The sequence below is a fragment of the Eschrichtius robustus genome, chromosome 11 (assembly GCF_028021215.1).
Source record: "Eschrichtius robustus isolate mEscRob2 chromosome 11, mEscRob2.pri, whole genome shotgun sequence".
NCBI lineage: Eukaryota > Metazoa > Chordata > Mammalia > Artiodactyla > Eschrichtiidae > Eschrichtius > Eschrichtius robustus.
In genome coordinates this window covers 81005535-81017807 of record NC_090834.1, presented here as the reverse complement: position 1 = coordinate 81017807, position 12273 = coordinate 81005535, and the positions used below count along the sequence as shown (strand labels likewise).

Below are 12273 nucleotides of genomic sequence, written 5' to 3'. Positions count from 1 at the left end.
TATTAATAATTCATAGTTTTCACCTAAAAGGGTAGACCTCTCAGTAATATATTTCCTGTTCTTCCTCTTACATTTATATAATTTCTAAGTTATATAAAGTCACATTTAATATTTTAAAATAAAATGAATATAATTAAGTAAAACAGTACAATGGATATATAAAAATTATTAGTTTTCCAGAATGTGCCATTAATTGAACAACATTTTTTAATAATTATTTTCCCTGTTCTGGGCACTTACTATGCATTTAGCTCTACTACACAAACAGTACAAGTCAAAGATAAATTAATATGTTGATCAAGTATTATTTGTATATTATCAGTGATGCCCAGTAGGCCCATCTTAAAGGCTTAACACACACACACACACACACACACACACACACACACAAGAGCATGTTATTCACTAACTCTGGGGGTTAGGAGGACCTTGATTTGCAGTGTTTGCCAATTTCTATAGTATAAATACTACCAACTTCAATCTACCAATGTGATATCAATGAACATGAAGATGGACAGAGATATCAGTAGAATACCATTATACGGTATTTCCACTACATGGATCCCAAAGACATAATATCTTCAAGACATAGAATCTTCAGAGATAATAGCATGATATAGTATATTTGATATTTACATTTGTTTTTAGTATGATTTCCTTAATTTTAAGTGTATATAATGAATATTTAATAGTAACTTTAAGAGCTGACTAGTACAAATTCTGAAAATGTAACAGCTAGCTTTTGTAGGTGTGTATGAGCCACCTCCAGCAGACCACTGGAGTATTCACCATTCTAAATATATACAATGACATGCATATTCTGTTTTTTTGTACTGGTAAAACAAGCAGGGAAAAGTCATGGTTCTCAGCTCAAATATACAATAAAGAAAAACAGAAACAGACTCACAGACTTAGAGAATGAATTTATGGTTACCAGGGGGGAAGGATGGCGGGGGAGGGATAGTTATGGAGTTTGGGATTGAGATGTACACACCGCTATGTTTAAAATGGATAACCAACAAGTACCTACTGTATAGCACAGGGAACTCTGCTCAATATTAACATTGTTAACCGTGCACCATATAAAATGAAAAATTAAAATAAAAAGTTAAATAAAAAACAAATACAAAAAAAAGTCCTGATCTGCTACACACCCTTTGCATATTTTCCTTGTTTTCTCTTTACAGAAAATTAGGCTACAATTTCCAAGAGGTCAGGGTTGTGTCCTTTCAAATTTGTGTCTCCAGTGATGAGCATAGTCCTTACACACAGATGGAAAACAATTTAGCTGAATACTTGGCACTTAATGATCAATCAATGATATTTATTTTCTAACTTATAAGGAAAATGTCCAGTGAGAAGAGGGACACTGATGTGGATTGAATGTGTCCTCCAAAACCTTATGTTGAAGCCCTGACCTCCAGTGTAATGGTATTGGGAGATGGGGCCTTCTGGAGGTAATTAGATTAAGTCATGAAGGTAGGGCCCTCATGGTGGGATTAGTTCCCTTATAAAGAAGAGAGAGATAGAGATCCATCTTTCCTTCTGTGCAAACACTCCTAGAGAAGACCATATGAGCACACAGCTAGAAGGCAGCTGTTTACAATCCAGGAAGAGGGCCCTCATAAAGAAATGAACAAGGCGGCACCCTGATCTTGGCCTTCACAGCCTCCAAAACTGTGAGAAATGAATGTATGTTGTTGAAGTCACCTAGTCCATCACATTTTGTTATAGCAACCTGAGCTGACTAAAACAGAAATGCAGCAAGTGACATTTCAAATGAATTCTCTGGCAACGTTGCTTTGGATACTCAATAACATAGAGCAAATCCATGAGCTAAGCACAGCCATTCCCTTAAGGGGAGAGAAGTATGCAGCCATCACTGTATTCAAGGTATGACCAAGAGCCATGCAGAATAAACACTGTGCTCTTAGAACACTGAGAATAGAAAAAATAATTCTAACTAGGAGGGCAAGAAAAAATTCACTTGAATCATAGAGTAGGCATGACAGCAATGGAGAATGCAGTGAAGGAAAGGAGGCTGAAAAACCTGATTGAGTTTCCTCAGCAGAAACTTAAGCTGTAGGACTAAAAGATTATGTAGCAGACATGCTCCAGAATTTTAAAAAAGTACCAACATGTAAATTATTTTTTAAGTTTTCATCAATAAATTCTCATAATACTGAACTGCCCACCTAATGAAATTTGTGACTTTTAAAATCCACAGTGAATATATATATATAATTTATATGTATACATGTGTATGTATATCTGTATTCATGTATAGACATATACACACACATGCATGATGCAATAAAAAAATCTGTCTGCATTATCCAATCTTCTGGAAGAGAAAATAAAAATAAAATGACATTTTTGGGGCTATATTGCTTTTTTCCAAATGTAGGTTGAAAATTGCTTACTTGGATGTGTTTCACAGATTTCAGGAAAAACCATTCAAATACCCTTCTCCTTTCAAAGAAGAGGTGAAGATTTTAAAGGAATGTAGATGAGAATAGCCATATATCACATATATCATGGAAAATAAGAAAAACTATGATTTGTAATGGTCATGTCACAATGCTCTGAGATAGGCACTGAGGAAACTGAGTCACAGAGAGCTTAAGTGATGTACTCACACACACTCCCAGTCAGCTCCCAGTCAGGTACATAATATCACTGTGTCTATAATTAGCCAACTCTGAAGACTTAGCAGTTAAATGTCCTCATTTAAAAGTTATGTTTTTGTATTCAGAGAAAAATTGTTTCATGACTGAAAAGTTTGTTTCTTTTACATACACCCTTATCACATTTTGTTATTCAGGATTTTTCAAATATTATCTGTGAGGTGCCTGCATAGAGATTCAAAACCCAAGTATACATAAAATACAATTTCCACCACTACTGAAAAGATAAAGACTATGAGCAAAACATAAATGCCAGAGAAGCTTTTAATGCTAATCTGTAAAATGAAATGCTCTACAGTACATCAACTTAGATTTATTGAACTTTACCTTAAACATTTTGGATTTCTGTTATTATTTTTTGAAAAATGAGCAATCTCTAAGACACGTGCATCTAAATGCTTCCTATGTTTTCCTGTGATAAGCCAAGAGAAATAATAAATATTTATTATTTATCTCAATGACAGGACATATGTTTATTAATAGTAAATCAGTTAAAGTAACAGTAATTTCCTCTACACATTCAGGGTCGTAAAGAGCCCAGTTTTAATAATGGGCTTAAATAAATGTATTTTGAGTTGGAGACAAGTGTAATGTGCCCATAAAATTACAAAGCTGCTTTTCCCAAAGTCACTGGACTTAATAAGGCTGAATCTTTGCTCCTCCCTTAGACTAACATGAAGTGGAGGCAGTATGTGGCTTCCTGGCAGGTGGGGGAGATTGTGTGGGTAGCTGTGCATTCAACCAATGACCCGTTTCAATAAATTTACCCAGGATTTTTCCTAAACATAAATAAAATACATTATTATGCAACTTTCTTCCCTGAGTTTGGTTGAACTAAAAAAATTCTGTAGACCTAGAGTTTTCAAAGGAGGTTCAGAAAGACATAAAGGAGAAAAATATTGGTCTAAAATTTTTTGAGATCCTTCAGGACGTAATAAAAACCAAGAGAATAATATGAAATGGAAATACATATTCTAAAATGATTTTGACAGAAAAACAAGGTTATACAGATTAATGTGTCATCGAGAAATCGACCAGTTACAGACAAAAACAGAACATTAGAAGATTTATTTTGCTTTACTTAACTTTGACTCTTCATCCTGAAAATAGTATTTCCCTAATCAATTTGTCCATATCCCCTTTCATCCAAATATAAGGAATCACAGAAACAAGCAGTAAGAAAGCCCCAGATGTAATGCATCATTAGGTACTTGTAACAGTGGTTCTCAGGGCTTTTTGCCCACCCTCCCCCAGTCCACTGGAGATTTGCTTTAGAAGTTGGACTGGTATCTATAACATTTATTTTAATAGCAAGTAATCCTGAGGCATGTAATAAGAGAACCAGCACTTTCAAGTATACTGCCTGAAACTAAACTCCTTTCTGCCATAACTATTTCAGTTTACCAAGATTTACTTAAATGTAGAGCCTGCAGATTGAAGGTTCTGATGATTGAAACAAAAGCAGAACTGAAATGCCCCCTTTGTCCTGTCTAAAGTAGGGTGGTGGTAGGGATTTGCGAAGGAAGATTTGCTTAAGTCAGTTGATCTCAAAATCCCCTAAGGAGCTCTTAAAAACTAATGATGACTGGAACCAAACCAGAAAGAAGTTGTTTTAACAGGTCCAGGGTGAGTCCCAAGTATCAGGATTTTTCTTAAAGACGTATCCCAAGTGATTCTAATGTACAGGCAATGTTGAGAACTACAGACTTAATTCCTGAAAAACGTATTCACTTTTGTAAGGATGGTGGTTATACCTTAGGAGAAAGTATTTTCCATATTAGACCTCTGGTGTATACTGGAATGTAATACAAGATCTTTTCTTTTAACTATTGTAAAATAATGATAATAATAATAATAATCCTGCCTAAGAAACAGCTGGCTCTCTACTAAAGAAAAGTTGTTTTCCAACATTCTCCAAGTGACTATGAAGACTTTACAAACTGGGTTCCTATCTCCCACTTACTTCCTGATTTTTCAATGAATTTGCTATCTTACTTGGATTCACTTTGATGATAATACAGAATGAAGTAAAGTGAGTACCTTACTCGATTTTACTTTTCAAAGCACAAATAAAGTGTACCTTGCTTCTTGTCCTTGCATCTGCAATCTTAGTGTCATTTGGCATGGATGGAATTGATATCCGAGTTGGACTCGGCTTGAAGAGATTCAAAGGGGGAGGAGGTTGATCATGGAAAACAGTTGAGAGGCAGAGTTGTACCGTCTCTTTCATTGCTTTCAGCTGCGACGCCTATGAAAACAAGAGAGATCACAACACAATGTTTACATGCGGTTCTGGTCATCATTTTACCTGATTAGATTCTCCCTTTCCTCCTAGCCTACACTCGTTCCCTACACAAACACATATTAGTTTTCAAACACAACTGCCTAACATAAATTCCATTATGACGTGCCATTTAATACGCACTCAGTCTGTTTTTTAGGAGCTACTGTGTTTCATGATATGTTTTGAACACTGGAATTCAGAGACATAGCTTACATTTTCCCCTTGAATTGACATGATTTCAATCATGATAATTTGCTGGCAAGGAAATATACTCTAGGGTCACTCTAAAGTGGAACATGTCCTTCTTAGAAACCTGCCATCTTTCTATTAGCAACAACCTTCTTTATTACAAATCACTCCTCTTGTGATGTAGGCCTCTGTGTTTCTCAGATAGGCCTGTACCTCCACTCAATTTCTGATACAACTCTTATTTCCTCTGGGCCCTGTTAAGTGGTAGGAGTTATTTGGATATGATTGTAAGTGACAATATCAACATTTTCTATTAACATAGTATATCATAATATTCTAAGCACTTTCACATGCAAAAAATAACTTTATGCTTTCAAACATCTGTGAAACTGGCATTATTATTTCTATTTCACTATAAAGGAATTTTTTTTTCTCTTTTTAATTTTTTAAAAAATTTTATATTGGAGTATAGTTGACTTACAATGTTGTTTTAGTTTCAGGTGTACAGCAAAGTGATTCAGTTATACATATACATATATCCATTCTTTTTTAGATTCTTTCCCCATATAGGTCATTACAGAGTATTGAGTAGTGTTCCCTGTGCTATACAGGAGACCCTTGCTGATTATCTACTTTATATACAGTAGTGTATATATGTTAATTCCAACCTCCTAATTTATCCCTTCCCCCACCTTTCCCCTTTGGTAACCATAAGTTTGTTTTCTAAGTTTGTGAGTCTGTTTTTATTTTGTAAATAAGTTCATTTGTGTCATTTTTTTAGATTTCACATATAAGTAATATCATATGGTATTTGTCTTTCTCTCTCTGATTTACTTCACTTAGTATGATAATCTCTAGGTCCATCCATGTTGCTGCAAATGGCATCATTTCATATTTTTTTGGCTGAGTAATATTTCATTGTATATATGTACCACATCTCTTTATCCATTCCTCTGTCGATGGACTTTTAGGTTGCTTCCGCGTCTTGGGTATTGTAAATAGTGCCATAATGAACACTGGGGTGCATGCATCTTTTCGAATTATGGTTTTCTCCAGATATATGCCCAGGAGTGGGCATATATCTGGATCATATGGTAGTTCTGTGTTTAGTTTTTAAAGGAACCTCCATACTGTTCTCCATAGCGTTTGTACCAATTTACATTCCTACCAACAGTGTAGGGGGGTTCCCTTTTCTCCACACCCTCTCCAGCATTTATTGCAGACTATTTTTTCTTTAGGTTTACATCCCAAGGCAGACAACCATCTCTAACTCCCATCTAACCCCCAAATCCCACTGCTAAAAATATTTTTAATTGCTGACAAGGTTTAAAAATGATACAAAATTGAGTAAAAATGACAGAGACATCCCCAGGTACAAAAATGAAGAGAGACATACAACCTTGGGAAAATCTCATGGTAACCCAGTGGTAACTGGGGGCATGCATAGACCCTAGTAAGACAATAACACATAAACATCCACTTCAAGATATGAAATATGGTCTTTGGGGTGAGAGAGATGAAGACAGAGATTAGGTGCTAAAGCCATATCCCTGGACAAACTGGCATATGTGGAGTTCACCCTTTCAGTGTACCCATGGATCAATGAAGCAGCAAAGTCTGTTGTCTCTTCCTGTCAAACTAGTATACTCCCAACAAAACTACTGCCTTTTATATATGATATCAGGAATACACCTGCATATTACATCCCATCCTATTTCTTGTCTCCTATAAAGCCCTTGTGGTCAATTTCTTGAGAGTAGTGACTATGACTTTGATCCTTCCCAACGCCCACCTCTGTGTCTTCTACTCATATGTGGTATAAAATTTATCCTTAAGATGAGATTGTCTATTGCTAGAATAGCAGTTAAAGAAATCTCTCTCTGGTCATATCAAGAGATTTTTTAAAAGGCAACAGTAAGAGCAGCAACTGGCAATATATAAGCAATATGACAAACAAGTACCTCTTTCTCATTAATCTTGCCCTGTCAAGTTGTCCAAGACAAAATAAAAATCTGATAAGAACTAGAATGGAGGGGCTTTGTTAAGTGGATGAGAGGGAGCTAAGCTGAATGGTAACCTTATATTCAAAATGGTCCCTTTTACTTGCTTGCCTGAGTCGCTAGATTCTTGTCCTTTCCCCACTTAATTACTTTCTATGATTGATCCTGTTTGTTTCCCTCATATAAGTTATCATTAATTTTAATTTATATGTATATACATATGTATAAGTTGCCTATTTTGTTCAGAACTGTAGAGCTAGCACATAACACAATCCCTGACACATTAGAACACACTGTATAGCTAGCACATAACACAATCCCCACACACAAAAAAGTTTTTTGAATAAATGACTTAGGTGAAAATGTTGTTTCTCTTTTGTCAGGGAAAGAAATTGACAAGCTATATCAATAAAAAGAAATGAAGTAATGGTTCAGATTTCCCTTCCTATTGATTCTTTGTTATAATCTTGGATGCCCCTTCCCTTCTCTCACTACAGAATAAGAGATCATGGCACTGGGTGCTGTGTCAGGAGTGAAATATTCCAGAGGGCATTGAACAATTTAAATATATTTTCGTTTTCTTATATTATCACTAGACAATGGAAATAGAGCTAATGTGACAAGGTCAGGGAGGTCGTGGCCAGCACTCAAAGCTAACATGGCTTTGAAATGTAGATTTTCAATGCTTAAATAATGCAGGAGGTAACAATAGTTATTTTATTCACTGCATTCATATCATGGCTCCTCTTACAGTATATATGTAAAAGTTGGATCTATAACAGTCATGAAGTATATGTTGACATAATAGACAAATTCATGAGTAATGGCTGAACTCGGATGCCGAAAATAAATAATGACCAGCATCAAGTTAATAGTTCATTTTCAGTAAACATTGTTTAGGCAAGACAAATTTTCCAATGGAACAGTCAATGGGATAGGCATATATGCTACAATTTTAATCATCTGAACTTGGTGCAATCATCTCTTCTGCTCCTACAGGCCTCCTGACATTCTCAGGGTCACCTTGGATGGTAGTATCAACAACACATAGATATAACCTCCAACTCCTCACCTTTCATATCCATTGTAGTAAGTTATCTTTACTCTTATGTTTCAACCTATTCTTAATCTCTTAGCTTTTGATTTCATTTCTTTTTTTGGGATCACAAGCCTATGACTTGGCCTCCTATATTAGATTCTGGCTCCTGTCCTTCATTATATTGTAGATTTTTCCTGCTAGAGATCACAGGTTTCTGTGAGCAATTCTGCTCCAGTTTGGTCATCTTTCTACCAAAAAAAAAAAAAAAAAAAAGCCCATGTCTTTCTAGTTAGTCCCTCTAACTTAATAGAGCCTGTTACTGACACTACTCAGGTTTGGCTTGACCCATCCCATGAGCAGGACCCAGATAATGATTTTTACACCAAAATGGCACTACATTTTAATTTGTACTGCTAGCTGTAGTCTGTTTTAAAATTGCAGGTAAGGTCACTGTTCACTTTGAAGTTCACTGGAACAAGATGTCACCTAATGAAATACAATGTAAACCATATAAAGTATACTTTGCTCTAGATCTTACAACCTATTCCCTCTTGAGATCAGCCTTATTTTTGCCCTTGATCTTCTCCCCACACCAAAACACTTTTCCCACTTCCTTTGCCACATGTTAGTAAAATGCAAAGTCTTTATGAAGATCCTGCTTGTCACAATGTCCTTTATTTATAGCCCACTGAACATTCCAAGTTCATTCCCATCTTAGAGCCTTGACACTTGCTGTTTCTTCTGCCTGCAGAACCCTCTTTCCAAACATCTACATAGGAAACTTCCACTTGAAATGTATGTTTCAGCTCACATATTATCTTCTTCAAAGTCTCTGTCACATTTCTTAAATTATGTCCTATGAAGCCCTTGTCATAAATGCATATTATCTTATCGTTATATCTATTTCTGTTACAATGTAATTTCTTTGAGGGCTGGCATTTTTTTCTTTTTTTAAAATTTTTATTTTATATTAGAGTATAGTTGATTTACAATGTTGTGTTAGTTTCATGTGTACAGCAAAGTGATTCAGTTAGACATATACATGTATCTATTCTTTATCAAATTCCTTTCCCATTTAGGTTATTACACAATATTGAGCAGCGTTCCCTGTGCTATACAGTAGGGCCAGTATTATTTTGGAGAATCACTGGTTTCTAACTCAACAAATATTTGTTAAATGAATAAATAAAGCAAACCCTCCAGAGGATATGTTTTATGTGAGAAAATAATGAAATATTTCTCATGTTATCCTGATTATATAACACAAAGTATTATTTTAGACATTAAAATACTACTGCTTATGCTGTATAATATGTAAAGCTTATAAGAAATTTTTGTTTATATATATGATCTTGAGATGGTGGGAGATTTAGAAGGCAACTTTTTTTATTTTTTTATTTTTTTTATTTTTTATTTATTTTTATGGCTGTGTTGGGTCTTCATTTCTGTGCGAGGGCTTTCTCTAGTTGCGGCAAGCGGGGGCCACTCTTCATCGCGGTGCGCGGGCCTCTCACTATCGTGGCCTCTCTTGTTGCGGAGCACAGGCTCCAGACGCGCAGGCTCAGTAACTGTGGCTCACGGGCCCAGTTGCTCCGCGGCATGTGGGATCTTCCCAGACCAGGGCTCGAACCCGTGTCCCCTGCATTGGCAGGCAGATTCTCAACCACTGCGCCACCAGGGAAGCCCTAGAAGGCAACTTTTTGCGTGAGATGGTGGGAGATTTAGAAGGCAACTTTTTGTGTGTGTCTGTATGTGAGTACTCTTCTCAGAAAAATGCATTTTGGGGGGAACAAGAAGATATATATTGCAAAGACAACAGTGTCCCTAATTTCTCACCTCCTGACAAATAAAAGTTCACAAGGTAATATTCATGCCTACCTTCATTTATTTACATGAAGATATGAAGTCCTCAGAGAGATCTGGGTGCACCAATGACAGCTGGCTTTGGAAAGATCGTGAAGGACTGTGAATCCAAAGCCTTTCCCCTTACCTTTATTTCACCATGAAATTAGCTCTATGAATCCTATAAAGTCATTCAGCAGTTTTATTTTCTCTGCTCTAGGTGATCTCTATGTCCCTTGTATGTAGGATGAATAGCATGTGTGTTAACTTATGAAGTTATATTATCTTCATCTATCTATTCAATCAATAACTATTTATTATGCTCTTGCTGTGTGCCAGACACACTGTGGCAAGAACAGTTCTTGTTCTTTTACTACTTTGTCCTGGGAGTCTGTGCAGATCACCTAACTTGTGTCATCTGTAATACAATGTAATAATGCATGCTGTCCTGGGTGAAATTTTGTGAGGGTCAGATGCAATAGAAACTTTTAACATAAGAATTTGAGAGATAGTTTCCAAACCATAAAGTTGTTTTTACATTCCAGTAGCTGAGGCTAACTATAATTCCTAAGATATTGCCAAATAAATAATTGATTGTTTGGAAAACCAAGATTGATTCTTAGATCTTGAGATTATTATTGCTTTTATTGGGAGAGTAAACCGAGACTTCTTTCACGAGAAATATGAAATGAGAACCAAGTTAGAGTGTGAAGATATTGTTTTCATAATATTTATTAAGTATTTAAGGCTATTTGAAGCCCAGATATAACATTCTTTGGAGCTAGACACCTGAAGAGAATTAAAGTCTCATATAAAAATGATGGGGAGAGGTGAAGAGCAATTTCATTAAACTGTAGTTTTTATCCATTTTGAAGTGAGCTAGCATTTCTACCTGACTTTATGATTGCAGTTTACGAGCCTCAAACATACCTTACATGAGATTTGTTGAAATCAACCTCCAGTAACATGCAATGCTTTTATAGTTCACTGTAGCAAAAGGAGTGACAAGATCCTGAAGGTTAAAGAGAAAAATTATCACAGAGAAGCAGTCTCTCTATGATCTCATTCACTAATAATAATAATTACTATGCTTACTGAGTGTTTTTCACATGCCAAGAATTCTCAGTACTTTACTTTTTTTGATGAGTATCATTTTCTCATCACCCTTATAAAGTGAATTTTTATTATTATTCCATTTTACAGTGAAGTATGGAGTTTGAGTGATTTGAATATGGTCATTCAGTGACAGAGTTATGATCTGAACACAGACAGACTGTGGGGACCTTTGTTTAAACACTACAACATATAATCTCTCATCCTGAATCCAGTCTGGCATTGTGAGGGCTAAGCACATAGAGCTCTTGGTAGAAGTGGGGAGGAGGAAGGCATAGGATGGATAAGACAAAGGAGAAAAAACTACATTATCTTCAAGTTCTGTGACTCAGGACAAACTACAATTTGCCCATGAAACGTCATGTGACAAAACCAGTTTTTATAACTCACATGTACTTAAAATACACATACTCACTCTTTGTGTTTCTCTGAACTCCTGGTTCAATGTATAGTTATTTCCTAATTTTTGGTGCCCAACAGAATTGTGAGAGATGTGGGACCCAAGATTGTGTATCATAAGTGTTTCCTGTTTCTCATAGCACCTGGCTCACAGTGGTCACACAAAAAGCATTTCAAACCCATATAGTCATTCACTGACTAAATGGATTATTTGAAGTTAAGTAAGGGAAAATATTTAATGTAAGGAAGAACATTCCAACCGTCACAGTTGTTAAAAACTCAGAGTGGGAGAGCCTGCCTCAGAATCTTGGAAATTCAACATCTTTCTAGAACTTAAAACAGGGATAGCAAAGAAAGGAAAAATAAAAACATGATCTAGTTGAACTTCAGGATTATACATACCTCTGATTGTCTGATTCTACCAATTCTATAAAGACTCGTTTCCTTTTTAAAAACTAATTGGTATAAACTTCTTTTATAAATTAAAGAAATCTCATAAAGTGGAATCTTGGTAAGATGAATTATATTTGACCTAGTCTACAAAAAAGCAGGCAGGTTTCCCTAAAATTCTTAAATATTATATTAATTACTTGGATAAATATAAAATGAGACAATCACAAAGGAGCGAAGTTGTTAAAATATCTTATTCATTCAAAAGCCATATTTATCCCAAAGATGTAAATCTTAAGAAGGAAAATATTTATAATTCACAAAATGTGC

At 35.5% G+C, this 12273-nt stretch overlaps 1 protein-coding gene across 1 annotated transcript in view; it reads right to left on the bottom strand.

Moving 5' to 3' along the window:
* Window positions 1-12273, bottom strand: part of LUZP2 (leucine zipper protein 2) — a 228118-nt gene that overhangs the window by 44747 nt on the left and 171098 nt on the right. The window contains exon 6 of the mRNA XM_068555794.1: window positions 4768-4935. Coding sequence (XP_068411895.1) covers window positions 4768-4935 — 168 coding nt within the window. The remainder of the gene's footprint in view (window positions 1-4767; window positions 4936-12273) is intronic.